This window comes from Lepus europaeus, chromosome 22 (genome assembly GCF_033115175.1).
Source record: "Lepus europaeus isolate LE1 chromosome 22, mLepTim1.pri, whole genome shotgun sequence".
NCBI lineage: Eukaryota > Metazoa > Chordata > Mammalia > Lagomorpha > Leporidae > Lepus > Lepus europaeus.
Window position 1 is genome coordinate 20800324 of NC_084848.1, and position 27809 is coordinate 20828132.

Sequence of the window (27809 nt, forward strand, 5' to 3'; positions counted from 1 at the left end):
ACTTTACTCATGGGGGACATTATATTTATCTTTATTTGAGCCATAGATAATGGCTTTTGGAATCTAGACCTGAGAATTTTGTTGTTAGGGCCAGGGAACTTGGTAAATGTTTTTAAAGATTTATTTATTTAGAAAGTCAGAGTTACACTGAGAGAGGAGAGGCAGAGAGAGAGAGAGAGAGGTCTTCTGTCCCATGGGTCACTCCCCAATAGGCCGCAACGCCTGGAACTGCACCGATCCGAAGCCAGGAGCCAGGAGCTTCTTCCAGGTCTCCCACATAGGTGCAGGGGCCCAAGGACTTGGGCCATCTTCTGCTGCTTTCCGAGGCCACAGCAGAGAGCTAGATCGGAAGTGGAGCATCCATATCTCAAACTGGTGCCTGTATGGGATGCCAGCACTTCAGGCCAGGGCGTTAACCCACTGCGCCATAGCACCGGCCCCTTGGTAAATGTTTTTAGCCTTCATATGTCAGTGGCTTAGTACAAAGTAGGTGATACGTATTATTTATCTAACTCACAGAGTGATCTAAGCTTCTTTTTTTATTTGAAAGGCACAGAGACAGAAAGGCAGAGTAACAGAGATCTTCCATCTGCTGCTACCCAAATGCCTGCAACAGCTAGAGCTGGGGCCAAGTAGAATCAGGAGCCCAGAGCCCAGTCTGGGTTCCCCATGTGGAAGACAGGGACTCTCAAGTACTTGGGTCATCACCTGCTGCCTCCCAGGATAAACATTAGTAGGAACCTGGAATCTGGAGGAGAATTGGAATTCAAACTCAGGCACTTTGATATAGGATATGAACATCCCAACTAGTGTCTTAACTGCTGTGCCAAATGCCTGGCCCCACCTTAGTGTCTTGGGCTCTTCTCATTTGGAACATAACCTTCTAAATATCTTTAAAAATGTATTTTAATTTATTTGAAAGGCAAAGCAAGGGGTGTTGGGGAGAGAGAGAGAGAGATTGCCTGTCTGCTGATTTAGTTCCCAAGTGCCTACAGCAGTGTGGCTGGGACACGTGGAAGCCAGGAACTGTCATATGGGTGCCAGAGACCCAAGAACTCAGGCCATCTTCTGCGGTTAGGGTACTCATCAGTGGAAAGTTAGAATGAGGAGCATAGAAGGGATTCAAACCCAGGCACTCTGATACAGGATGTGGCTATCCCAGGAGGTATCATCAAACTATGCCAAACACTTAGCCCTGATGCATGGAGTTGTAAGGTCACTTTTTTTTTTTTTTTTTGACAGGCAGAGTGGACAGTGAGAGAGAGAGACAGAGAGAAAGGTCTTCCTTTTTCCGTTGGATCACCCCCCCAATGGCGTGCTGTGGCCGGTGCACCGCACTGATCAGAAGCCAGGAGCCAGGTGCTTCTCCTGGTCTCCCATGCCAGTGCAGGGCCCAAGCACTTGGGCCATCCTCCACTGCACTCCCGGGCCACAGCAGAGAGCTGGCCTGGAAGAGGGGCAACCGGGACAGAATCTGGCGCCCCGACCGGGACTAGAACCCGGTGTGCCAGCGCCGCAAGGTGGAGGATTAGCCTATTGAGCTGCAGTGCTGGCCAAGGTCACTTTTATTATACCTGTTTGGAAACTAAGACTCAGGAGGGATAGCTCATGTGACACATTGTAAACATAATTTCTGAATTTGTCACTTCCGTACAGAGCTTTGTGAGTGTGGCTCAGTGTTGATGATAATATTCACTCATATTTGCACTTAAATAGATATCTACTTATTCTCAATTAAAATATGTATTAATCATGATGATTCTGTATAATTTCCAAATATATTAGTGACCCCATCCTTTATTTAGAGGAGCTAGACTTCAAGACTGTTTTCTGGATTAGAGAGATATTCCAAATAAATTTTAAGTCTTTTTCCAAAAAACTGTACTATACTGATTCATGTCAGCTTGAGAAAAGTGCTTCATCTTAAAACATTTGTTGGTTTAGCTGGAAAAAACCTATCTACAAACACTTTACTAGGGCCTTTTAAATAAACTTTCAAATAGAATGTTATCTGTACTGATGTTTTGGTTTTTGATGCTCATTCTATTGTTACTGATTTTCTCTTTATTGTGATAAAATATTATCTGCTGCCAGAAGGTAGGATGTTACATATTATTGCTGCTAATGTTTATCTGGTGATACAACAAATTTTAGAGCACTGACATTTCTTCAGTTGGACAAAACACTCTGTTCTTACTAAAATAATGTACTTTGTTTTTCTCAACATTACCTTCCATTTTAGTGACAGCCAATTTAAAATACATATGCTTTCCCTTTTTGTATAATAAAGTAGTCTAAAAAGAGGTAATACATCTGTAAAAAATTATTCCCAACTAATGTGATTATAAAATACACAGAAAAGGATTCATGTTTTCTAAATTGATTGCTAATGAAATTTGGTACGGTTGATTTCCATTTCTGTGACATTTGAGATTGTTGTTTGATGAAATGTTACACATTTAGTTTTGACGAGAAATTTTTTCCTAATGTTTCATATGCTTTATTCCTAGAATTTAACACATGAATTGGAGAGCAGAGAAAAACAACAGCTGCACATGTTGGATCAACTAAAGGAGATCCAGAATCACTTTGAGACGTGTGAGGCCGAACGCAAGCGCGCTGACCTCCAGATCTCAGAACTGACGCACCACGCAGAGGATGCCACCAAGCAGGCCGAGCGGTACCTCAGTGAGTTGCAACGGTCGGAGGCCCTGAGAGAGGAGGCGGAGAAGAGGCGAGAAGACCTGAAACTGAAAGCTCAAGAATCCATTAGGCAGTGGAAGCTTAAGCATAAGAAATTAGAGCGAGCATTGGAGAAACAGTCTGAAACTCTTGATGAACTGACAGAAAAGAACAATCAGGTATAGATGCCACATTCCTGAGGAGCAGCTTTTGCTCCAGTCTTTCAACAACCAGTTGAACACTAGGCTGTGCATACAGTCTATCAATATGTCTTTGATAGAAGTGTCTTTATGTCTTGACTATTTCAAGGTAAAAAGCGATTTATTTTTTAAAAGCCTTTTTAATGTTTTGTTATTCTATGGCTTTTCTGTTGTCCCTTTAAATGACTCACACCTTCCCCCTCTTCAACTTTAAGTCTCTTTAAATTGAATTATTCATTAGTATCCTAATATTAAATAGAAAAAAATCACTGTCTCTGTTAATATCACATGAATTTTCCCCAGTACATCTTACTTGCTTTTTAAAATCTTATTTAAAAAAATTTTTTTTTGTTTATAAATTTCAGAGTAGTTATTAGTTAGAAAGAAGCACTTAAAAAATACAATAGTTACTACTGGTTTATTTTCCAGCCACAAATGTAATAGGCTTAGTTAAATGAGTGACATGAATTATCTAACTCAGCAGTGTTACCAGATCATAAGCCTCTTTGAGACTCTGCTTTTATGCCCTTTTGATAGCAACAGAAAGCACTTTACCGGTCTGTGTATGCTTGTCACATTATCTTTTCTCTTGTATAATCAGTTACTTCAGATAGATTTTATGCTCCTGTGTTGGTTGAGCTATATCTTTGGGTTGAATTAAACCCAGATGTTTTACAAGATAATATGCAGGAAAGTCATGATTGATTTTCATCCATGTTTCATCTTGGTTTATCATTTGAGCCTTTGTCATTTGTCACTTTTGAAGAACTCTGAACATTCTAGAAGAATAATCATTTTGATAAGTTGATTTTCTTTCAGAAGAAAACAAAATGTAGTGCAATTACATTTTTTAAATCAAGTGTCAGCACTTAGGAGTGACAGATACTTATTTGCGATGAGCTGTCATAGAAAGGATGCTTTACCTTTTGCATGGGAATTTCTCAGACATACAGAAAATGAAGGAAGGACTGCACTCACTGTGGAGTACTTTTGTCTTTAAAATATTTATTCTTTTTTTTTTTTTTTTAATTTTTGACAGGCAGAGTGGACAGTGAGAGAGAGACAGAGAGAAAGGTCTTCCTTTTGCCGTTGGTTCACCCTCCAATGGCCGCCGCGGTAGCGCGCTGCGGCCGGCGCATCGCACTGATCCGATGGCAGGAGCCAGGTGCTTCTCCTGGTCTCCCATGCCAGTGCAGGGCCCAAGCACTTGGGCCATCCTCCACTGCACTCCCTGGCCACAGCAGAGAGCTGGCCTGGAAGAGGGGCAACCGGGACAGGATCGGTGCCCCGACCAGGACTAGAACCCGGTGTGCCGGCGCCGCTAGGCGGAGGATTAGCCTAGTGAGCCGCGGCACCAGCTATAATATTTATTCACTTTTTATAAAAGAAAAAAGACCTTGGTTTAGCAGGAATATAGTTAAGGAATATAAACAATAGTCAATTGGAAAGGTGACCACCCATATACCGTAAATTTTAAAGAATCAAAGGTCTTTTGAATTGTAGTAATATAACATTCTTCTTCTACTTTTTAAAGACTTATTTGTTGATTTGAAAGTTAGAGTTACAGAGAGAGGGAGAGACAGAAAGAGATCTTCCAGCTGCTGGTTCACTCCCCAAATGGCAGCAATGGCCAGTTCTGGGCTGGGATGAAGCCAGGAGTTTCTTCCATGGCTGTCACATGGATATTGGTTTGACAGAGGCATAAAACAGACTTTGACAAATCTATTTGCAGCAATACTGCTACATACAAGCATTTCTCTTATTGTTTTTTTAAAAATTTTTAATGCTTTTCTTTTTTAAATTGAAAGAGTTTTTTACTTGAAAGAGTTACACAGAGAGAGAAGGAGAGGCAGAGAGAGAGAGAGGTCTTCCATCTGATGATTCACTCCCTAGTTGGCTGCAATGGTTGGAGCTGTGCTGTTCTGTAGCCAGGAGCAAGGACTTCTTCTGGGTCTCCCATGCGGATGCGTATTTGTTGGCCAGGTGGCATGCTTTTCATTGTAACCAACTTGACACATACTGGATGGCTTGTTGCCTTGAGTAAAAACTTAAGTCTAACTTGACTGTGTACTAATTTGAGCCCTGCAAATTGCTTTACCTTTAATTTTCTCTTGTCAGCCTGGTCTGGCAGCTGGTTCCGTGAGTCTGGCTTTAAGGGAATTAGCTGCAGAGACGAGTAGTTGAGGACATTGATTGATTGAGAATGGTGTTGGAATTTTTCTTAATTAGAGGAAATTTAGAAAAATCTGTATCATCAGACAGTATCCCAACCTATAGTGCTGAGAGTTTTCTAGATTGAATTTTCAGAATATTAAAAATTGTTAAACAATCATTTCTCAGAATGCTTCTAATATAATTACTTTTATCACTTACCATTGCTAATGATAAGCAAAGAAGTAGTTTTAAGTGATTGCTACAGTTAAGATAGTATCACATTATCACAGCAGGCATTGTAATTTCTCTTTTAAAAGCCTTAAAAATTAATGCAGCATGTCACAGTTAGAGCAGTGGTTAATCAAGGAGGAAGGGATAAGAAGTGTTTCGCAGCAAATTCAAGTGTCCAGTAAATCTGTTGAGAAAAGAGTATTTAAAAAAAAAAAATCTTAGTATTACAGGTAAGGAATATTTAATTCTTAGTAAAATACAAGTCCTCCTTAAGCTAATAGTAATATTGTATACTTGCTTTTTTTTAATTACTTATTTATTTACAAGGCAGAATTACAGAGAGGCAGAGACAGAGAGAGGGAAATGTCTTCCATATGCTGGTTTACTTCCCAAATGGCCGCAACTGGGCTGATCTGAAGCCAGGTGCCTGGAGCTTCTTCCAGGCCTCCCATGTGGGTGTAGGGGCCCAAGCACTTGGGCCATCTTCTACTGCTTTCCCAGGCCATAGCAGAGAGCTGGATCGGAAGTGGAGCAGCCGAGTCTCAAACTGGTGCCCACATGGGATGCTGGCATTGCAGAAGGTGGCTTTACCCACTACACCACAGTGCTGGCCCCTATACTTGCTTTTTTGTTTGTTTTTTTAGGACTAATTACTTGCAAAAAGTGACTTGGGGGTATATTTGAAAGTTTATTAAAATAAAAATTGGTTTGGTTAGGACGCCTGCTTCTTATATTGGAGTATTTGAGTTTGATACATGGCTCCGTTCCTTACTCCAGCTTCCTCTTAATGCAGTAATTGAGTTCTTGTCATCCACATGTGATACTTAGATTGAATTCCTGGCTCTTGGCTTTGGGCCATGTTGGGACTGTTGTGGGGATTTGTGGAGTGAACCAGCAGATGGAAGTGCTCTCTCTTTCTCTGTGTTTCAATCACTTTGAAATAAACAATAAATAAAATAAAATAATTTTTAAAAAGTAAAAATAATACATTCATATTGTGACTTAAGAAACAATATTAAATAAATAGCCTTCTTGAACAATCCTGAATGCTCAACTGATACCTTTGTATTTGCAAAGTGATTCTGTGCATACTTCCACTTTGCTTTTCTTAGTATAATTTATTTTTATATTAAATATTATATATTTATATATATTCTCAAAGATATTTTAAAAGGCCAAGACTTTATCTTGTTCTAATTTATTCCTTTTCTTCTTACTGTATACATTTCTGACATCTTGGTAAGATTATCATATATATATATATTTATCTATATATATAGATAAAATATTACAGAATTAATTACTGAAGGATATATAATAATACACAATTATCATATTATTGCAGAAAATACTCCAGAAGTATCACATTCTGTACTTTCCTTAAAAGACAATGACATGGATATTTACATAGGAAATCATGATGTGCTTTAGCAATATTGTAGAACATATATTGGGAGAACTAAAACTCTGTCAGTAAAAGTAATCTCGTCATATATTGTAATATTTTTGTCTTTTTTTTTTTTTTTTGACAGGCAGAGTGGACAGTGAGAGAGAGACAGAGAGAAAGGTCTTCCTTTTGCCATTGGTTCACCCTCCAATGGCCGCCGCGGTAGCGCGCTGCGGCCGGCGCACCGCACTGTTCCGATGGCAGGAGCCAGGTGCTTTTCCTGGTCTCCCATGGGGTGCAGGGCCCAAGCACTTGGGCCATCCTCCACTGCACTCCCTGGCCACAGCAGAGAGCTGGCCTGGAAGCAGGGCAACCGGGACAGGATCGGTGCCCCAACCGGGACTAGAACCCGGTGTGCCGGCGCCGCAAGGCGGAGGATTAGCCTGTTGAGCTACGGCGCCGGCCTATTTTTGTCTTTCTTTTAAATGACTGAGATCATTATTTTTATATGTGCTCTGGAAATGATAAAGGAAAAATTTTAAAATTGTATTCTGACAATAGTGTATGATTTTTTGATTGTTTCCAAACTTTCATATTATTTTCTGGTATGGATAATGGGAGTGTTTCCTAGGTTTTCTTTTTTTTTTGTTTCTCTTGCTGAATGAGCAGAATAATTGCCTTGCCTATATATTGGACTTTTTGCTTGATAGTATTTGACTTCAAGAATCTTAAATTGCCTTCTTTTCCTTCGGTGTATTTCCCTCCTGCTGGGAAAACAGTTCCATGTAATATTTGCTGTCTTGTAAAATCTGATTTTTTAAAATGGTTTCAAGTAAGAAGGATCAGTGCTGAAGTGCACCACCTGTGAACTGTGTATGTATTCTTACCAGGTACAATTTAGGAAAGCTATAGAACTGACCTGTTAGTATAATTCAGCAATATGCTTGCATTTTCTTCACATGCAAAAAATAAAAGTTTTAGAAAAAAAATTCCCAAAAATTCCCCCATCTATCTTTTAGTTAGATTAAAAAATACTTTATATACTCTGGGTCAGGCCATTTAGGAATTGGCTAATATTCCCATAAACATCATAGTTTAAAGCAGTATCATCCTTTTGATTTCATATAGCTTTTTTCAAGACTTTTTTTCTGTTATCTTGCCTTTTGTCCCTTCTTTGGAAGCTGAGTTTGCTAGTTAAGAACACTGTTTTTCCAGTCTTCCTCATGACTGGCAGTTATTCATCCATTACCCCTCCGCAATTCTCAAGGATTTTGGCACCTGGCTTTCATTACTTGTAATTCTTGCCCTCATCCTTAGTGACTACAGAGTTCAAGTCAGCAACCCATTGAATTTTGTGTCCTTATAGTTTACTAATTTCCTATTTATAATGACTTTGAAATCAATCGGCTTCAACTAATTTCTGTGGTTGAAGTTTGTCGCCACGTGTTATACTATGTTCAAGCTGTCAGTTCCAAAATCTGTCTCTGATCCGTCACAGTTGTTTTATCCCTTTTTCTTTTTTAACCATTAACAATCGATTTTGATCTTTCCACATTCTTTGGTTGACCAGCCATTTCTTGGGTTCAGTTTTTTCTATCAGAATGAACTTTTTTAAAAGCTACTTTGATAACATACTCACCAACCTCTTCAATTTCTTCTTCAACTCACAGATTCTACTGATCGCTATGCTAGAATCAACCCTACTGTCTACTTTTTCCCATTAATTCTCTTGAGTAGTATCAGAAAACTCAGTATAGAGATATCATTCGTTTTGGTATTGGTCATGATTATTTCCTCCTCCTCCATCTATTCCAGTCAGTAATTAATGTTAGTCCTTAGGCATACTACTGACCTGATCAATGAGGTATGAAGTATGAAGTTTGCTAGTTAACTTCTGGCACATATTTACTCATTTTAAAGATGGTATACAGGAAGAGAGATTTTTCTCCTTCCACTGTATATTGCTATTTCTGGGTAGTTTGACTGGAATGGCTGAAGCTATCTTATTACTGTCCTGAGAATAAGGCTAAGAGGTACATATTGCTTGGAGAATTGTAGAAGTGTGGCTAGTTCTTGGATATACTGCCTTGGTCAGTTCTGCCTGAAATGGTAAGGCGTTTCCTTGTGGTTTAAGCCAGTTTGGAGTTTTCTCTTCCTGTCATTTGAAGAAATTCAGGTTGTTATTAAGTTAGATTCTGTGAGGGCCAGTGTTTTTTAGCAGGTAAAGCCAGCGCCTGCAATGCCAGTATCCCATTTGGGTACCAGCTAATGACCTAGGAAAAGCAATGGAAGATGGCCCAAGTGTTTGGACCTTTGCACCCATGTGGAAGACCTGGATGAAACTCCTGACTCCTGGCTTTGGCCAGATTTAGCGCTGTCTTTTGTGGCCATCTGCGGAGTGAACCAGTTCTTGGAACATGTCTCTTCATGTCTCTCCCTCTCTCTCTGTAGTTCTGACTTTCAAATAAATAAATAAGTAAATCTTAAAAAAATTGAAGTCTTGGAGTTAGAAGCTGTAAATAAAAGAAACTAAATTGTATGATAGTAGTGAGGAAGGGGGATCCTCGAGGGGCAAGATCATGCTATTCTAAAGGGAAATTTGAGGAACTTTGCTATACAGTTGGAAGTGGTTGGTTATAACATGTATTAGTTATCTTTTTGTTACTACAACAGCATACCTAAGAGTAGCTAACTTATAACAGAAAAGTTTTATTTAGCTCATAGTTTTAGGTTTCAAAGTCTAAGATCAGGTAGTACCTATTGGCTTAGCATCTGGAGATGGTGTTCTTGCTGAGAGAGTCCCCAGATGGCACACAGCATCACTTGGCATGAGAGAGCATGTGTATCTGTGTCTCTCTCTGTAAAGCTACCATGATTCAGGGACAGGTGCTCTGCACTGATAAGTCCGTCCCATCCAGTTACTTCTAAAAGACCACACCTCTATAGACTGTAATTGGATTTTCTTCTCTCTTGAGTACCGTTAAAGTTAGGTTTTGAACATCAAGCCTGTTAGCACATATGTCTTTAGAAAACACTAAAACTAATATTCAACCATAACACATAGAACTTTGGGGCATTGATGCTGAGAATCAAGAGTACTGGTATGACCAGTATGAAATCTATAGGTTGTTGTAATATGTTGTGTTGTGTACCTATTTCAGCCTTCTGATTTATCTAAAATATATAGAGAGAGGGTTTTGTTTTTTGGGCAAGGAACCCGAAGGCTGCAATCTTGAATCTCACTGTCCGATCTGAGTCTGATAATTTAGAGCCTTTTAGTGTTGGAACAAGCTTTTACTCAGGGCTTTCTCAAGCTTTCCTGACCAGACAAAAGGGATCCAAGTCCATTATTTTGAATTGTCTCAAGACAAGGGCTGTTCAGCTGAGAGCCCCTGGGACTGTCTAGAATATTGAGATTTTAACATTTTCAAACCCAAAGACAATGTCTAGATAAAACTTTGGCTTCTGGTGCCTAGCCATACAATACAGTACCAAATAATGGAGTTTATGATCTGTATTGCCAAACAGATTTCAAACTTGGCTAACATATTCTATGTCTGCCTTAAGACGATCATTTTTGTGAAAAATTGATGTGATGGTTGGAACACTGGGAATGATAGAGTAGCAGAGCCTGAGCTTTGAAGGACTCTGCTTGAACTACCCTAGTCTAGGTTTCTTATTATGTGAGAAAAGTAAATATCCTTGCTGTTAAAACTGATTTTAGGAAGATGTAATATTTTGTAATCACATTCTAGAGCTTCATCATGAAAATATGATTTTAATCTTTAGATCTGTCTGGGAATGCCCTAGTTCATGGCCAAGGAGTTATATTATCTGTTCCAAATGTTAATTACTGTGTTTAAGCCACCTCCCTTCACTCTTATTCTGACCCCTCCCATGTTATTCTTGCAGCTACACTTGGGTCTATCAATTTGTGTCTTTTCTAATGTGTTGAGTAGAATTCTTGGAATCTGTAACAATAACTTCCATGATTATGTTGACACAATTAACTTTTAGGAGTTTATCTGTATGGACTTAAGTTTTTTTTTGGCTGTTGAATGTAGGGGGAGTCAGACTGAAGCAGGATAGTTCATTGTATCGTTGCTGAAGGTGGGACAGTGCATGAACCAAGGAATATGAGGTGACTTCTAGAGGATCAGCATAACCCCTGGCCAAAAGATAGCAAGGAAATAGGGACCCAAGTCCTAACAACTCTGTGAACTATATTTTGCCAGCACTTCAATGAACTTGAAAATGGATTCTCCTCCAAAGCCTCCAGATAAGATTCCAGGCCATCTGATATCCTGATTTTAGCCTTTGTGAACCCTTTCAGAATACTTGCCTGCCCTTTTGACCTTCCTAAAACAGAGGAATAATAAATAAATATTGTTTTAAGTCACCAAGTTTGTTGGAAATTGTTATATGGTTGTAACAAAATTATATATCTGCCCTTAGGCTCACCTGTATTCTTCACCATTTTTCCTGTGTTGCATTCATTGAAAAATGAACTCTTTGATCTGTGTTCTATAGTACCTCTGCTTCAGGGCTGATGCTCTGTCAGTTATCCCCTCTTTACATCGTTTTTAGATATACCCCTGAGACCTTTCTTCGTTGCTCTTAAATCTCACCCCATGTTTTGTTTCTCCTTCCACATTAATCTTTGTCATTATCTCTGGGATGATAAAGCATTTCTTTAACATCATATAACTATTCATGGCTGGTCTGAGAATCAAATTCAGTTCTCTTTGGTCTAAACTTAATAGTTTAATGAACTCTTTTTAATACTTCTCAGTTTACTTTGTCCGTTGTGTTAAACTAAGAGGGATTTGAGGAAACTTTGTGTGGAGGGAGTGACTCATAACATTGTATCATAAATTGTTTCACACTGAAGTGTAAGTGTAGAAGTGCCTCAGAAATATTTTGCATTTTAACTCATTATTTCTAATTCTGAAATGGATGTTATTTTTTTTCCTGGTTGAAGACATGGTGGCATCCGTAAACAGGCAGAGACATTATACTTGGTACCAGTGTTGTAGAGAAGAAATTCATGGCTCCCTTGGCTATCTACATTTCCGTTTGCAGTGATTGAATGAGAGAGAATGAAAGGCTATGAAGATTAATGATTGACTTCTATCCTTCAGTGTAATCTGGTAGCCATGTGGTCCCTTGACTTGTCTCCTCAGTGCCTTCCCAACCTCTCCTCATCTTAAATGAATTGTATTTGTACCTTCAACTATCTCATTTGCATATTGCTATGTTTCTTGTAATTACTGATGATATTTTATTAATATTGTGTTATTTTACTATAATCTTTACTGGTATTTGCGTACTGCCCAATATTGTTTTCCATCTATTTTGAGTTTCTTCTTTTAAAGTGTTTCATTAGAATGAACATCGTTGTTACTTTATGTAAAATATTATTTCAACTTCAGTAAACTATCTTTAACAATAGAAATCTTTTTATTTCCTCTATTTCTTTGAATAATTTTATCTTACATTTAATTATTTAAAATCATGGATTGACAAGGTTTTGGTGATAAAAATCAGAAATACATTTCAATGTGGTACTGATTTATTCATTTTAATATACAAAATATTGTTCATTAGAAAATGGAAAAATATAAAGCATTATTTAATGATTTTTTTTCACTTTGTGGATTCAATTATATTTTGTTACCTGGCAGTCCATGTTGAATAACTTGTTGGTAACTTTTTTTGTATTATGTTTTTAACTTGATAGATTCTGAAAGAAAAGGATGAATTGAAAAACCAGCTTTATGCAGCATTACAACAAATAGAGAGTCTTAGAAAGGAGTTGAATGACGTCTTAACCAAGCGTGCCCTTCAAGAGGAGGAGCTTCACTCTAAGGAAAAGAAACTGAGTGATGTTAAGTCTCATCAAACTGAACTTGAGCTAGAAGTCAAGAATTCCCTGGATAACATCCATAGACTGGAAAGTGAATTGAAAAAGCATAGTAAGATTCAAAGCCAGATGAAAGTTGAGAAAGCTCACCTGGAGGAAGAAATCACAGAGCTAAGAAAGAGCCAGGCTCAGGACAAAGCTAAGCTTCTTGAGATGCAAGAGTCCATTAAGGACTTGAGTGCAATTCGAGCAGATCTTGCTAATAGATTGGCTGAGGAAGAGCGAGCCAAGAAAGCGGTCCTCAAGGACCTTGCTGACCTCACAACACAGGCAAAGTCCAAGGATGAAGAGACAGCGACAGTCATCACACAATTAAAGCTGGAGCGAGATGTTCACCAGAGGGAGCTGGAAGATCTCACATCCTCATTGCAGAGTGTGAAAACGAAGCATGAACAGAATATCCAGGAGCTGATGAAGCACTTTAAGAAAGAAAAGACTGAAGCTGAGAATCACATTAGGACCTTGAAGGTACCTGTGCTGAATTAACCTAATGATATTGAAGGAGTTTTTCTGGTGGCACAAAAAGTTAATAAAGCGTAAACTTTTAGAGATCATTTCTGTATTCCTAAGCACTGACGGGGAGATAAAGTCAAGAGTAAAGAAGTTTATTCATGCTTGTTTGGCCAGGTTGAAATGACTTGTAGCAGCCACCTGGGAGCACCTGTTTCAGAGCATTGAAACCATTTAAAAAGAACATTTAGCTATTTGAGGAGGTCAGGAAAGTTAGAGGTGGCAGTAAGGTGTGGACTTGAAATGTGCCCTCATTCAGCATTTATGACCTCCTGATATATAAGAGGCAAAGACTTGTCAAGGCCACAAAAGTCATAACCACAGTCCTTATTAGTTTGGTAACTAAAGTGGATCAGTTTATGGACTGTGTAAACCTGAGGTTTTTTTTGTTTTGTTTTGTTTTGTTTTTTAGTGGGAGGTAAAACAGCAAGGTTTATTAGGAAGGAACATCTGTAAGGACGGATGGGCACCTCTCCAGACAGAGCCTGAGAGACCGGGGGGGGGGGGGGGGGAGGAAGGAGGGAGGTTACAGGTTACATGTTGAGTGGAGAGATTACACCTGACCAGGCCAGGTGGGCAACTCAGCAAAGATGCAGAGAGCTGAGTGCACAGTCCAGTTGAGGCTGGGGGTTTTTAAGGAGATGGGTCTTGCTTCCCCACCTCTGCTCCTCTTGGAACAAAGGGCTTTTTGGATGCAAAATAGAAAAACTTCTCTTAAAGGTCTGAAACAAAGGACTTTATGGATGCAAATGTTATCAGACAGGAGGAAGGGAGCAGGGTGTTTGAGATGCAGATACTAGGCTGCACCAGGGAGATTGTGGAAGATTGTCAGGCAGAAGGGGTGGGGACCTCCACCTGGCAGGTTATCAGGTAGAATGGGCAGGGCAGGATTCGAGGGCCAGGCTGCCCCTGAAACATTATCGGGATGACTTTGAGATGCAGATGCATATGCTGGACATAGATGTCTTCTCTTTAGGCCTGTTACACACACATAAGCTCATAACTGACTTCCTACCTAACATTCCCCCCTCAAGAGGTAATACCCAAAATTCTTTTTGAGATTATGGATGGAGTTCCATCTTCTGTAACTTCTTCAAAGCTGGCATGTGGGCGTCGAGGGAGATTTGGGTATTTTCCTCTTGCTATCTGTCTTATGGTGTGCAACAGTGGCCTTGGAAAGACTGTCCTGCTCGGTCCAGAGGGCTGCTCAGGTTGTCCAATGGAATGGGCTGGAAGCCTTGTCTGACGACCATTTGGAGTTTGACAGCCTTTAGTCTGTTAGAGACAAAAGGAACAAGGGCATTAAAAACACAAAGTCCAAAGAGAAGCAGCAAAATTACAGACTTTATTGGGCCAAGGAGAGGAAATAGTCAGGATTTCCATGACCAGATGTCAGGCCAGAAATCCCTGCCCTGCTTGGCTTGGTCCTGGAGCTGTTTGGAATTGTCCAGTAAAAGTACAAATTTGGGTTTGTACCTGTCCAGTCTGATTGATCCAGAGACAACATTCTTCCTGGAGCATGGCACAGATACCTTTCGGAGCAGCAGTTAGCATGTCCAGTATTTCTTTTATAACCTTTTGTGACTTCCACACACCCTCTTCAACTTACTTTAAACATTTCACCATTTCCATTCCAGTCTAGAGTAAACTAGCCATCAGGATAAAGTCATTCTTACAAACCATGAAGTTTTTGAGATTTATCTCCTCTTTGCCAAATCAAAGTGCTGAGTGAATGCCTAATTGAGAAATGCATTTGGGGAACTATTTCTAAGGTATAATGGTATCAGCATTAGTGTGCGATGGAATCATTTCATACTGTGATTCTCATTAGTGTGATAAATCTACGCTTTATCATATGACATAGATTACACATGATAAGTTTATTTTTTAATCATTGTTAAAATGAAAATCCCGAAAGGACTTAGATTTGAGTTGCTTTTGTTTATAGCCATATATCAAGTGCTTAGAACAGTTTCTCAAATGTAGTAGATATCTGTTAAGTGGGGAGATAAATGGACAGATCTTCAAAGGTTATTTATAATTCTTTTGTTTCCCAAAAGTTCTTGAAATGCAACAGCTATTTTAAGAATGTTTATGATAAAAGAAGAAATCATATTGAAAAATTGACATTTGTAGATGCTATACCTGTTTTATGAATTCTTCCTTAGTCTTACATTGCCTCTGGTAGTAGTGGATTTGGGGTCAAGTATTGAAGTAGACAAGTCAGAATGAAGACTAGAGGAGTAGGTGAGGGACATTTACTATAATTAATTGAACCTAAAGCGGGTTGCTAATCAGTTGGTAGCTGAATCATTGTTGTGTGGTATTAAGAAAATATATTGTCGGTGGCGCCGTGGCTCACTAGGCTAATCCTCTGCCTGCGGCACCAGCACACTGGGTCCTAGTCCTGGTTGGGGCGCCGGATTCTGTTCTGGTTGCTCCTCTTCCAGTCCAGCTCTCTGCTGTGGCCCGGGAAGGCAGTTGAAGGATGGCCCAAGTGCTTGGGCCCTGCACCCGCATGGGAGGCCAGGAGAGGCACCTGGCTCCTGGCTTTGAATCAGCACGGTGCGCCTGCTGCAGCGCGCCAGCCACAGCAGCCATTGCAGTGCGCCGGCCACAGCAGCCATTGGGGGGATGAACCAATGGAAAAGGAAGACCTTTCTCTCTGTCTCTCTCTCTCACTGTCCACTCTGCCTGTCAAAAAAGAAAAAAAAAAATGGAAACAAGTTGCAATGTTAAAAAAAAAAGAAAAAATATTGTCTCTTGCATTAGAAACTATGATATGCTACCCACTGTAAAATAGCATTTCAAGTTAGAGATGATAAAATGTGAAAAATTATAGATGGAATAATTATCCTTCGGAATAGGTGAGTACACACACAAAAGTAAAGATACTAATGTCAAAGAATATATATATATACACACATATATATTTCATGCTGATTGATTGGTTATGACATCAATACTACTAATAACAAACATATTTTCAACACTTTGTGCTGGTCATGCCATAAGAACTTAACATATATTAATCATTTAACATTCACATTGTCCTGTGTATTGTTTTTGAGGATTTAAGACACAGGAGGTTAAGTAGGTTGCCCAAAGTATTACAGCTAGAGACAGTGGTTAGGATACGAGCCCAGGTAATCAAGTGACTTTGTTCTTAAATACTTTGCTGTTCTGGAAAATGTTTAGGATCAAGAATGACTAAGTAATAACTTGGGTGACAAGGTGGCTAATGATGTTACAAGCCAAAATAGAGAAAACAGAGCAACATATTTGGATAAAATGGTGGTAAATTTAGTCTTTTTAATATGTTGAGAAGGACCTTAAACTTAACTATCAATGTATTAGAGTACTTCAGTACATAATGGGTCAGGAGTTGAGGAAGAAATTGAGGTTCGTGTGAAATATTTGGGAGTCAGTAACTCCTAGGTGGTATTGAAATCATGGAGTTTGGATGATATTGTACTTGGAAGATAAGGGGATGAAACTTTAGAACATTAATGTTTAAGGGAAGAATTGAAAAAGAGATTCTAGAAAATAATGATAATTATTATAAATAGAGCCATCTAAGGGACAGAATGAGAATCAGAAGAGAATGGTATCTTAGAAACCTAAGAAGGATGTTTCAAAAAAGATATAATTGGGAGTATTAAATGCAGCAGACAAATTAAAAGAGGAAGTGGAAAAGTGTTTACTCTATTTGGCCAAAAGTATTGGAGAAGACCTATGAGAAAAGGTGAGAGGTCTGGAGCAAAATAGAATGAGTGTAGAACATTCAACAGGAAATGTGGCATCTCTTCCTCTGACATTTGGTCAACCAGAAAGATTGATAGGTGAGGTTTGGGGGAGTAGATGTGAATTTTAACTGCTAATATCTTCCCTCTGAAGTAGAGTAGGAAGCAGTATGATAAGAAATTTGAGTGCTGAAGAGGTAAACTGCTGTGTAGACTGGTACAGACTGAAAGATGTACAGTACTGCCATGTGCTGACAATGAAGAGTGTGTATGACGGACAAAGGAGACAGTTGAGGGTTAAGAATCTATGGCCGGCCGGCGCCGCGGCTCAACAGGCTAATCCTCCGCCTCGCGGCGCCGGCACACCGGGTTCTAGTCCCAGTCGGGGCACCGATCCTGTCCCGGTTGCCCCTCTTCCAGGCCAGCTCTCTGCTGTGGCCAGGGAGTGCAGTGGAGGATGGCCCAAGTGCTTGGGCCCTGCACCCCATGGGAGACCAGGAAAAGCACCTGGCTCCTGCCATCGGATCAGCGCGGTGCGCCGGCCGCAGCGCGCCTACCGCGGTGGCCATTGGAGGGTGAACCAACGGCAAAAGGAAGACCTTTCTCTCTGTCTCTCTCTCTCACTGTCCACTCTGCCTGTAAAAAAAAAAAAAAAGAATCTATGGCTATATGTTGCTTATTTAGGCAAACATTCTTATGTTGTAGTGTAAATTTTCAGTTATAGTCCAAAGTGTCATCATTTATTTCATTGCTTTTGTAGATATCAGTGAAGGTAGTTGGAATAGAACAGGTCAAATATGTTGAAGTTACTCATTGGGTAGACATTTGAGTATGTCTGATACTGTCTTAAAGCCATTAGCTGACCACATGACAAAAACTTCACTGACAGAGTGACTGGTCAGTCAGCTGTTGCCACAAGGAAGAAAGGATTTGATGAGGAATAGTGTGAACCTCGAAAGGAAAGCAAGGGTCTGTATAATGACAAGCATGTGTTAGCTTTGGTGGGCATGTCCATAAAAGATCATTATTCTTTTCAAGAAGGTGATAGTTTTCTTGAGAGTGTTGTTTAAACCAAAACCTCCTTTCCTTCTCATAACTACTGATGTTTTGTCACTGTTATTTAGGTTGTGTGATAACCTACACAATTCCAAGAGTTAGGAATAATTTATTCAATAAGGTAGGCTCAAGATCATCTCCATAAGAATATCATTCTTCCATTTATACTCTCTTGAGTAAGAGATACAGTAACAGAGGTACAGCCTGCTTGACAAGAATTGCATTTGCTCATGGATACACTGGTGTATGAAGAAATACATCATGTATCAGTAGTAACAGGATGTAGGCTGCTAATTTGGACTACTTTACCATGCTTCAAGTAGCTTTTCTACCTTCCCCCTCATTTCTCAAGCCTTCAGATCCTACCTGATTTCCTTCCCAGCACACATTACCTGAGTGTGTCGCTTACTGATTGATTATTTATTTCCTCTGGGACGAAGTCTCACTCCAATCCAGCCCTCTTCAATGTGGCCCCACCTTACCTGTGCACATTAAAGAATGTCTTTGTTGTACTCCCAACATTTTTATATAAATCCACTTCTGACGCATACTTATCACTGTTGTGTATTGACCTTTCCCCAGTCTGAAGGAGGAAAAACCCTCCTAATCCTTCAAGGCCTAATTAATTTTTTACCTCTTCTATGGAGCTACTGAAATTTGAATGACTCTCAGCTGAAGCTGGAATAAATATCAATTGAAGTTAGTTTAAATCTCACCCCTTTCTGTTTCCATAACTCTGTGTTGATATCTCTAGTGCAGCACACTTTGGTTGCCTTGTACTTCAGTTTGTTGTCTGTTCTTAAAAGAGGGACAGGTATCACATCTTGGCCATTTTTGTATCCTCTCAGAGTATCTAGAATAATGTTCTAGATGTGCAGAACTTGCTCAGTGGATATTGAGTTGAAATGCTTAACAAGCTGGAAATCAAAGGACTTGCTTTGTGATGTTTAGTTTGGATTTCTCCATGTAATGTTGAAAATTGATTTTCTTGTGCTTTAAGATGTGATTTTAATTTAATTATAGTGAGATGACAATAACGCTTTCTGTAATTACCTGTGTTTAAAAAATTATTCCTGAGGCTGGTGCCATGGCATAGCCAGTTAAGCCACCACCTGCAGTGCCACAACCCATCTGGGTGACAGTTCAATTCTCAGCTGCTCCACTTCTGATCCAGCTCCCTGCTAATGTGCTGGGAAAGCAATGGTGGATGGCCTGAGTGCTTGGTCTCCTGATTTCTGTCTGGCCCAGGTTGGGAGTAAACCAACTGATAGAAGATTTTCTCTCTCTCTCCCTTTCTCTGTAAACTCTGCCTTTCAAATGAAATAAATAATAATAATAATAAATTGTTACTAATATCTGTTGAATCTTCTGAAACCTTTAGGCCTTTTCCTTTTTGAATTTGAAGAACTGATTTGTTAGAATTGGGTTGCAGATATTTTAATGTAGTACAGCAATGGCACAAATGCAGCAGTAGCAGAAGAGCTGAGGGGAGAACCAGAGATTGTTGAGAGCCCAGTAGTTTCCTTTTTTATTTTTACTTTTTTGAAGATTTATTTCTTTGCTTGAAAGACAGAGTTACAGAGAGGCAGTGGCAGAGGCAGAGGGAGAGAGAGAGAGGTCTTCCATCCACTGGTTCACTCCCCAGATGGCCGCAGCAGCTGGAGCTGTGCTGATCTGAAGCCAGGTGCCAGGAGCTTCTTCTGGGTCTCCCACATGGGTGCAGGGGCCCAAGGACTTGGACCATCTTTTACTGCTTTCCTAGGCCATATCAGAGAGCTGGATTGGAAGTGGAGCTGCTGGGACTCAAACCGGTACTCATATAGGATGCTGGTGCTGCAGGTGGCACATCACAGTGCCGGCCCCAGTAGTTTCCTTTTAAAGCAAATAAATTAGCTTTTATCTTAATATTATGCATTTTGTTATCATAATCCTATAATTTTGCTTATTTTTGTTAATTTAAAAGTTGTTAACTGGTCCTGATAGGAGATTTACTATACTGACTATGCACAGTGGGGTTTTGGAGCAGTAGCTTTATGCATGTTGCAGCTTCATTATCACGGGTTCACTACATTTTCTGAGTTTGGATGCATCGTGTGTGTGTATGTGTGTGTGTGTGTGTGTGTTTATTTGAGTAATGGGGGGAGAGAGAGAGAGAGAGAGAGAGACCAACCGACCGACTGACCTTCCATCTGCTGGTTTATTCCCCAAACGCCTGCAACAGTCAGAAGCCAGGAATTCTTTCTTGGTCTCCCACGTGGATGGCAGAGGCCCAAGAAATGAAGCCTTCTTCCTCTGCCTTCCCAGGTCCATGCATAGGAAGCTGGGTTGGAAATAGAGTAGCCAGGACTTGAACCAGCATTCTGATTCGGGATGCCAGTGTGCCCAGTGGCAACTTAGCTCTCTGCACCACAATGCCAGCCCTCACCCATATATTTTTCTTTGTACAAATTAGGCATACTTTTTTGCCATTTAGAATCATTCTTCTCTACCGATATTTAAATTTAAAAAATTTTATTCTCATTCTGTAGCTTGACTAATATTTACAGGGTATCTAGCTGTTGTCTCATTGTAATTTCTACAAAATCATTTTGTAAAGCCTTTCGTTGTAATCAGAGGTGGAGGAATGGAATTATATACTTTGTTCACTTGCTGGCCAAGTAATCTTGGTCAGATTAATTTAGCTTTTTATGCTTCATGAATAACGTAGGGAGAAGAGTATCTTTTGTTGTGAATACAGCATCACTTTGTAGTCCTTAACATAAAATGTAATTGTAATAAAAGTCAGAGGAGTAAATAAATTTTTAATCAAACTTAGGGAATGGTGTGCTGATACATATTTAACAGAAGACTCCCACATAGAAAAACTTCTCTGACATAGAATATTTGCTAGGTTTAGTGGTATAAAGGTGCCCATCCTGGCTGATTTCAGGCTATCAAATGAGACCACTGTAGAGGAATGAAGCTGGTCAGAGTGGATGGTATCAGCTTTCAAGATTCCCTGTGAGCTGGCTCGAGCACTCTGCTGACCTTACAGGGAAATCTGATTTACCTGAGCTTTTTATAGGATAGAGAAGTTAAAGCATTCTACTGAAAACATTGTAATTGGCCAGTTTTCCTGGTGAGAGACCTTATTCTGTAAACTTATTTGGGGGCTGTGAATACAGGATTGCTCATAAAGGAAAATCAGTTCCTTTGTTAGTTCTAAATGGCATCGTCTCATAGGTATTTTCCCACTATATACCCTTGGGCAAGTAATTAGCTTCTCTTTGTATCAGTTTCAACAAAGATGTGGTAAGGCCATAATACTGCCTTTCTGGACAGGTTGTTGTGAGGATGAGATGAAGAAAAACTGAACACCAAAAGGTCTTAGACCAGTGTCTGACACAAAGTATTTCTGTTTCTGTTGTCATTTGAAATTTCTTTATCATATATCTGACAAATCTTCATTGAATCTCATATACAGAATTGATTATTCCAAATGTTCATTTGTTAAAGGTTGTTTCTGATTATATTCTACATACTATTGATAAACAGTACTTTATGACGTTATTGATGCTGAAATAATCACTGATAAACTGTTTCATATTAAGTCTGTAGTTTCTTGGCTGTTAAAATTCATACTCTTTTTAGCCCCAATAATTATATTACATAAAAAGAACTTAATTTGCTTGTAAAAAAAAATCATGATTTAGGTAGCAGAGGAATGAGGAACTCTCCTCCCTGTAGATGAGGAAGCTGATTAGTCAGTGATATGCTCTCGTAGTACATCCCGTGGGGACACTCCTCTAATGATTCCTTCTTCCCCTTTTAGCAGAATTGGTGTGTCTGCATTGCCAGACTACTCGCCTTACACTTTAAGCACTTCTTATTCATTGCTCTCAGATGGATTTGTCCTGTTTACTGTTCGTATCTTTTAGCTTTGCACCTGGTCCAGCACTTGTCACTTAGTAAATGCTTGCTCAGTGCCGGTCAGTGATTGAATAAATGAAAAAATAATTTACTTGGTGTTTATTTTAATTTTTATGGAATAATTTGAAGAAGGTAAAATCTTCACATATTTTCCCATTGATAAAATGTATAATTTGCTTGGTATAATTTGGCTGTTGTCAGTAGACCTTTTCTTTTTTCCTTTTTCTCAGGCCGAAAGTGTAGAAGATAAGAATATAGCTAAAGTCCATCGTTGTCAGCTAGAGAAGCTGAAGTCACAGTGTGAGAGACTGACAGAGGAGTTAAGCCAGAATGAAAATGAGAACAAAAAGTTGAAGCTAAAATATCAGTGTTTGAAGGACCAGCTAGAAGAAAAGGTAAAAATTTGAATTTTAATTTAAAAGACTTGTTTCAGTTTTCTAATCCTTCTAGGACATATTATATATATATAAATGAATGCTAATTGTAGTTTTTCATAGGAAAGTATATTGGTGCCAGAAAAATGATAATTTATTAGAGCACTGTGAATTTTATTCTTTTATACAATCAGTACCATCTAATATATTTGATTTTAAGTTTCTTCTATGTCTTAAAATAGGAATTTAGTGGCTAGGTGAAAAATAAAGGAGTAATGATTTATTGAGGACCTACTATATGTCAGGAATTGAAGATTTCCACGTGTCTGCTAATTTACTTCGTGCAACTTTTTGGGTTAGTGTCTTACTTTGTTAGAGCTACTGTGACACACTGAATGGCTTAAAAGCAACAGAAGTGTTTTTTTTTTTTTTTTTTTTTTTATCAGAGTCTTGAAGGTTGGTAAGTTCAAGATCAAGGTGCTGGAAGATTCAGTTGGTGGGGGCCCACTTTCAGGTTCATAGATGATACCTTCTTGTTCTGTCCTCACATTGCAGAAGGGACCAGGGAGCTCTCTGAGATCTCTGTAATAATGACATTCAACCCATTCATGAGGGCTCCACCTTCATAAACCAATCACCTGCAAATATCAAGCACTGGAGATTAGGTATCAACATTGAAATTCTGGAGGGACATAAGCATTCATACTATGACAGATTTTATTGATTTCCTTGAATCTTTGAAGAAAATCAGGCTCAAAATAAAAGTTAATGGTTAAGTGTTCATTATATGCTAGGCACTGTAACTTTTAATCCTATTAGCTTATTTTTGTTTTTTTTTTATTGAACCTATTATCCTCTCTTTGATAGTTGCAGAGTGAAGGTTAAGAAGGTTGTAACTTTGGTTCTCCCCTACCAAGCTCATTGCCTTCTTTTAACATTTTGAGTGATTGCCATATATCATGTGATGGGTAGAGTACTAGGGATTTTTAGAAGTTACTACATTTGAGATTCTTTTATGATAACAAGTCATCTAAGAATAGAAGACAGTGTATTTAAATTTTCTTTCTGTGTCTTCTACCAATTTCATAAAACAATTTGCAGTGGAGTGTGACAAGTCAAATGCAAAAAAAGAATATTAAAGTAGTGACAATAGGGGAAGGCGGTATAGCCAGGGGCCAAATGAGTGCCCTACTTGAGCAGTGTTCCTAGCATCTATGGTGGGGAAACTGTCATGAGATGGGCTGTCATAAAAGTGTTCATAGACTTCTGGGAAGATGCTTTCGTAATACTTTATATACCTTTCCTGTTTGATTGTAAAGTTTAACCCTCACGTTTACATCTAAATAAAACTACTAATTATTAAAACCAAGGAAATATGTTATTTTGTAGCTTTAATGACTAAATTTTGGCCTGTAGTGACAATGGCTGTGATTTTGTTTTTATGTAATGTTTTGTTTTGATTGTGTGTGAGGTTCACAATATGTAATTTATCTGTTGCCAGGGTACCATTGCCATGGATATAATTTTTTAGATATGGAAAAGATAACTTTTCCATAAGTAAATTTTAGTCAGAAAATTGCCTTAACATGTTTTAGATTTCCTTATCTGCATTTAAGAAACAGTGTTGCAAATTTTGATACATCGAAAATAAAGTTTTCTTTGCATTGCTTGATTAAATGTTTTGTCACTGATTCTGTTTGTGATGTTCCAGATGTTTGTGTTATTACACATTCATATAAATGGAACATTCACCTCAGAACAGTTCTAAGAGTTCATCATTTGGGGCCGGCACTGTGGCGCAGTGGGTTAAAGCTCCAGCCTGCAGCACTGGCATCCCATATGGGCACTGGTTCGTGTCCTGATTGCTCCACTTCTGATACAGCTTTCTGCTATTGCCTGGGAAAGTAGTAGAAGATTACCCAAGTCCTTGGGTCCCTGCACCCATGTGGGAGACCCAGAAGAGACTGCTGGCTCTTGGCTTTGGATCAGTTCAGCTTTGACCCATGCAGTCATTTGTGGAGTGAACCAGTGGGTGGAAGACTTTTCTCTCTCTGGTTCTACCTTTCTCTGTAACTCTGTCTTTCAAATAAATAAATAAATAAATAAATAAATCTTTAATAAAAACAGAGTTCATCATTTTATTTCATTGATATATATTGAGCATCTGTGTGGCAGTCCTTGTGTGGAATCCTGAGCATAAGTTCTAGATGGGCTACAGGTCTGTAGTTGGGCAGCACATAGTGGGGTCATTAGCAATACAGTCCCTTTTAGTTGTAAAAGCTGTAGGAAGAGGGTAGGCATTTGGTGAAATGCTTAAGTTGCTGCCTGGGATGTATTAGTGTCAGAGTGCCTGGGTTTGAGTTCTGGCTCTGTTCTGTATTGTAGCTTCTTACTATTTATTGTGTATCCTGGGATGCAGTGAGAGATGATGCAAATTGTTGGGTCCCAGCCACCCAAATGGGAAAGCCAAATTGAGTTCCAGCCTCCTGACTTTGGCATGCACCAGCCTTGGCTCTTGTGGACATTTGGAGAGTGAACCAGCAGATGGGAGGTATCTCTGTCTTAGTGCCTCTGTCTGTCATCTCAGTGTGTTTCAAAAAAAGATTAAAATTGAAAAAAATAAATTAAACTTTAAGAGGATAATTCAAAAAGGTCATGGAAAATGGAATTAAAAGATAAGTTTATTTTGGTGCAATAAACTGTTGAAACCTATGCCTAGCTTGTACTTAATATGTGTTTTCCATGAACTTTTTGAAGATCCCTTATATAATCAAGTTCTGACAGTGGATGCCAAGGCAGGGAAAAGATGATCTCTGTAACCTAAATGGTCTGATTCGTAGACCATCTCAGGTTGTTGGTTCCAGGAGCCCAATAGATACTAAGATCCAAAGATGCTCAAGCCCATTGTTTTTTACATTTACACATCCTCCCATATACTTTAAATAATTTCCAGATTACTGGTGATACCTAATGTAATGTAAATGCTATGTAGTTATTGTATTGCTTAGGGAATAATGGCAAGAAAGAAAAGTTTGTATGTGTTCAGTGCAGAAGAACTTTTTCCGATTATTTTCAGTCTATGGCTGGTTGAATATACAGATAGAGAAGCCCAACTGTTAAGCTTATATACTTTTTTCATATTTATTTTGGGTATATATGATTGTTATGTACTTTTGATTGATTTGATCGTATGCTTTTTAGTATTTTAAAATTTTAATTAGTTTTTTAACATTCAGTGTCATTTGTAGATGTAATTCTTTTTTTTAAATATTTATGTATTTGAAAGGCAGAGTTACACAGAGAAGTAGAGGCGGGGGGGGTGGGGGGCTTCCATCTGCTAGTTCACACCCCAATTGGCCTCAACGACTTGAGCTGCGCCAATCTGAAGCCAGGAGCCAGGAACCTCCTCCGGGTCTCCCACGTGGGTGCAGGGACCCAAGGACTTGGGCCATCTTGTACTGCTTTCTTAGGCCATAGCAGAGAGCTGGATCGGAAGTGGAGCAGCTGGGATACGAACTGGCGGCAGCTTTACCCGGTATGCCACAACACTGGCCTCTTGTAGATGCAATTCTAAGAGCATATTGATGGTCTCTTCCTCCCTCCCTCTCCCTCTATCTCGCTCAGTATCCTTCCTTCTCCTGGTTTTTTTTTTTTTTTTTTTTTTTTTTTTTTTTTTTTTGGTTGTTGTTGTTGTTTTTTGTTTTAGTTTTTGAGATAACATTTTAAAGATGCATTATAGTAAAAAGGCTTAATACTTCACCAGATAAGTTATTGACTCATTCTTAAGTACAGTTTACTGTGAATCAAAATTTCCTTGGGTTGAGCCACATACATGTAAGATCTTTCTCTCTAAGAGGTAGTATAGCATTGGTGGTTCTGGGCAAAACATCAGGTTTGAATCCTTTTCTAGATTTGTGGCTTTAGGTGAGTTTCTTAAATTCAAATACATGCTTTATTATGGGACTAAGTATGAAAAATAAATTTAAAATTATTGGCAAAATGGTTGGTAGCAAATAATATCCTACTTAATAGTAGCTGCCCTTATTTTGTTACTGTTTTTAAATATATGGACATTAGTCTTCTAACCAAGTAGGCAACCAGTCAGCAAATAATGATTGACCACATATGTTCTGCCTAATGATCTGTTAATAATAATAATGTAACTAAGATCTCCCAAATAATAAAGCTACAGATCTATGTTGATTGGAGATCTGGAGCCAGATTATGTTGACTCATTTAAGACAGATGGTCCACAAAGAGAGTACATGTGAAAAGAGCTGGTATTTCTATCAATAAGTAATTGAAGTCATGTGTGTTACACAAACTAACGGGTGGGCAGTTTATAATTATGATTGTTTTTGAAGAGAAGAATCACTTTTTTTCATGTTTTCACCTCTAAGATGAGACACTGAACCTGCATAATTTATAAGTAAACTGTGGAGGAAGAGTACAGCAGAGAGGACATGGGAAAGTAGAATTCAAAGATAAGTATTTTGGTATAAACAGTTTTTGAAACTCTGCCTAGTTTTTTCATAATATGTATTTTCCATGAACTTTTTTGAAGACTTTTTTGAAGATCTGGTGTACATACACATATCCAGGTATATAAGATCTGAGGAAAATAAGAAAATCAAAACAAATGAATGCATTGCCAATGAAGGAAAATGTGATGACTACCATCCCAGAGATTACTCTTCAAGCCATGCAGTGAACTTAATAAATGGAGCATTTGATTGAAGGCAGTTTGTCTAATGCATCTCTGCTCTTCTAAGAAGGAAGACTTTTCTTGTTTCCTTAGCAAAGTGGTATTTCTGCATACTCATCCCAAATGTAATATTGTGATGCTGCTTAAGCAATTGGTGTACCTGTCTGTAAGAAAAAAACTTGTTATTATTTTGACTGTGTTTTGTGTTAGGTTGTATTTCTTGTCATGTTATTAGTTGATAAACTAAGAAATGTTATAGCTGCATCAAAAGTCATAATACATTAACACTAGTGGTAACATTAATTGGTGAGAGAAGATTGCTGTTCCTGTATATGCACAGAATAAATAACTTCGGCATATTTTCCTCATGTATTCAGTAGAGATATGTGGTAATTAAATGCATTGTTTCCAACATCTGATTTTGCTTTGTCAAATGTTACTTTTCAATTTTACATGAGAAAGAGAACAAGTATTATGCAGCCCACAGAATTTTTATATATGGATTTGAGATTTTATCATGAGCATCTTCCTTAGCATAATGCTTTCTTGAAATGTTACAGGAAGATTTTTTATTACTACTTTTGCTTAAATTTCATAGAAAAATATGTGGTTTCCTTTTGTTTCTAAAAGATCTTGTGATATTACTTTAAAATTTTTCCTGTCATTTCTCTAGAAATGCAAAATAATTATTATATCAAGTATATTTTTATTGAATTTACAGGAATCTGCAAATCAAGTTAATGGATAATTGAATCATTTTGTTCAGCTAGTCACTATCAAAATTTACATCATGTAGGTTTCAAATATCTGATCTATATAGATCTGTATCTGATATAATTTTAAAAAGTTTTTCATATTCAGCTAGGTATAAATTATCTTCCTGCTGCATTGGTGAGGACCGTTTTTTCCAAGGACCATTTGGATATTGGTAACAT

At 38.6% G+C, this 27809-nt stretch overlaps 1 protein-coding gene across 11 annotated transcripts in view; it reads left to right on the forward strand.

The window, feature by feature from the left end:
- The window catches only part of CEP128 (centrosomal protein 128), a 620584-nt gene that overhangs the window by 155503 nt on the left and 437272 nt on the right, over positions 1-27809 (forward strand). For all 11 annotated transcript variants that reach the window (XR_009864818.1, XM_062181526.1, XM_062181524.1 and 8 more), the window contains 3 exons: positions 2511-2861; positions 12395-13045; positions 22026-22190. Coding sequence is in view for 10 of the 11 variants with exons in the window: in XM_062181526.1 (XP_062037510.1) it covers positions 2511-2861; positions 12395-13045; positions 22026-22190 (1167 nt within the window). In the remaining variant the exon portion in view is untranslated. The remainder of the gene's footprint in view (positions 1-2510; positions 2862-12394; positions 13046-22025; positions 22191-27809) is intronic.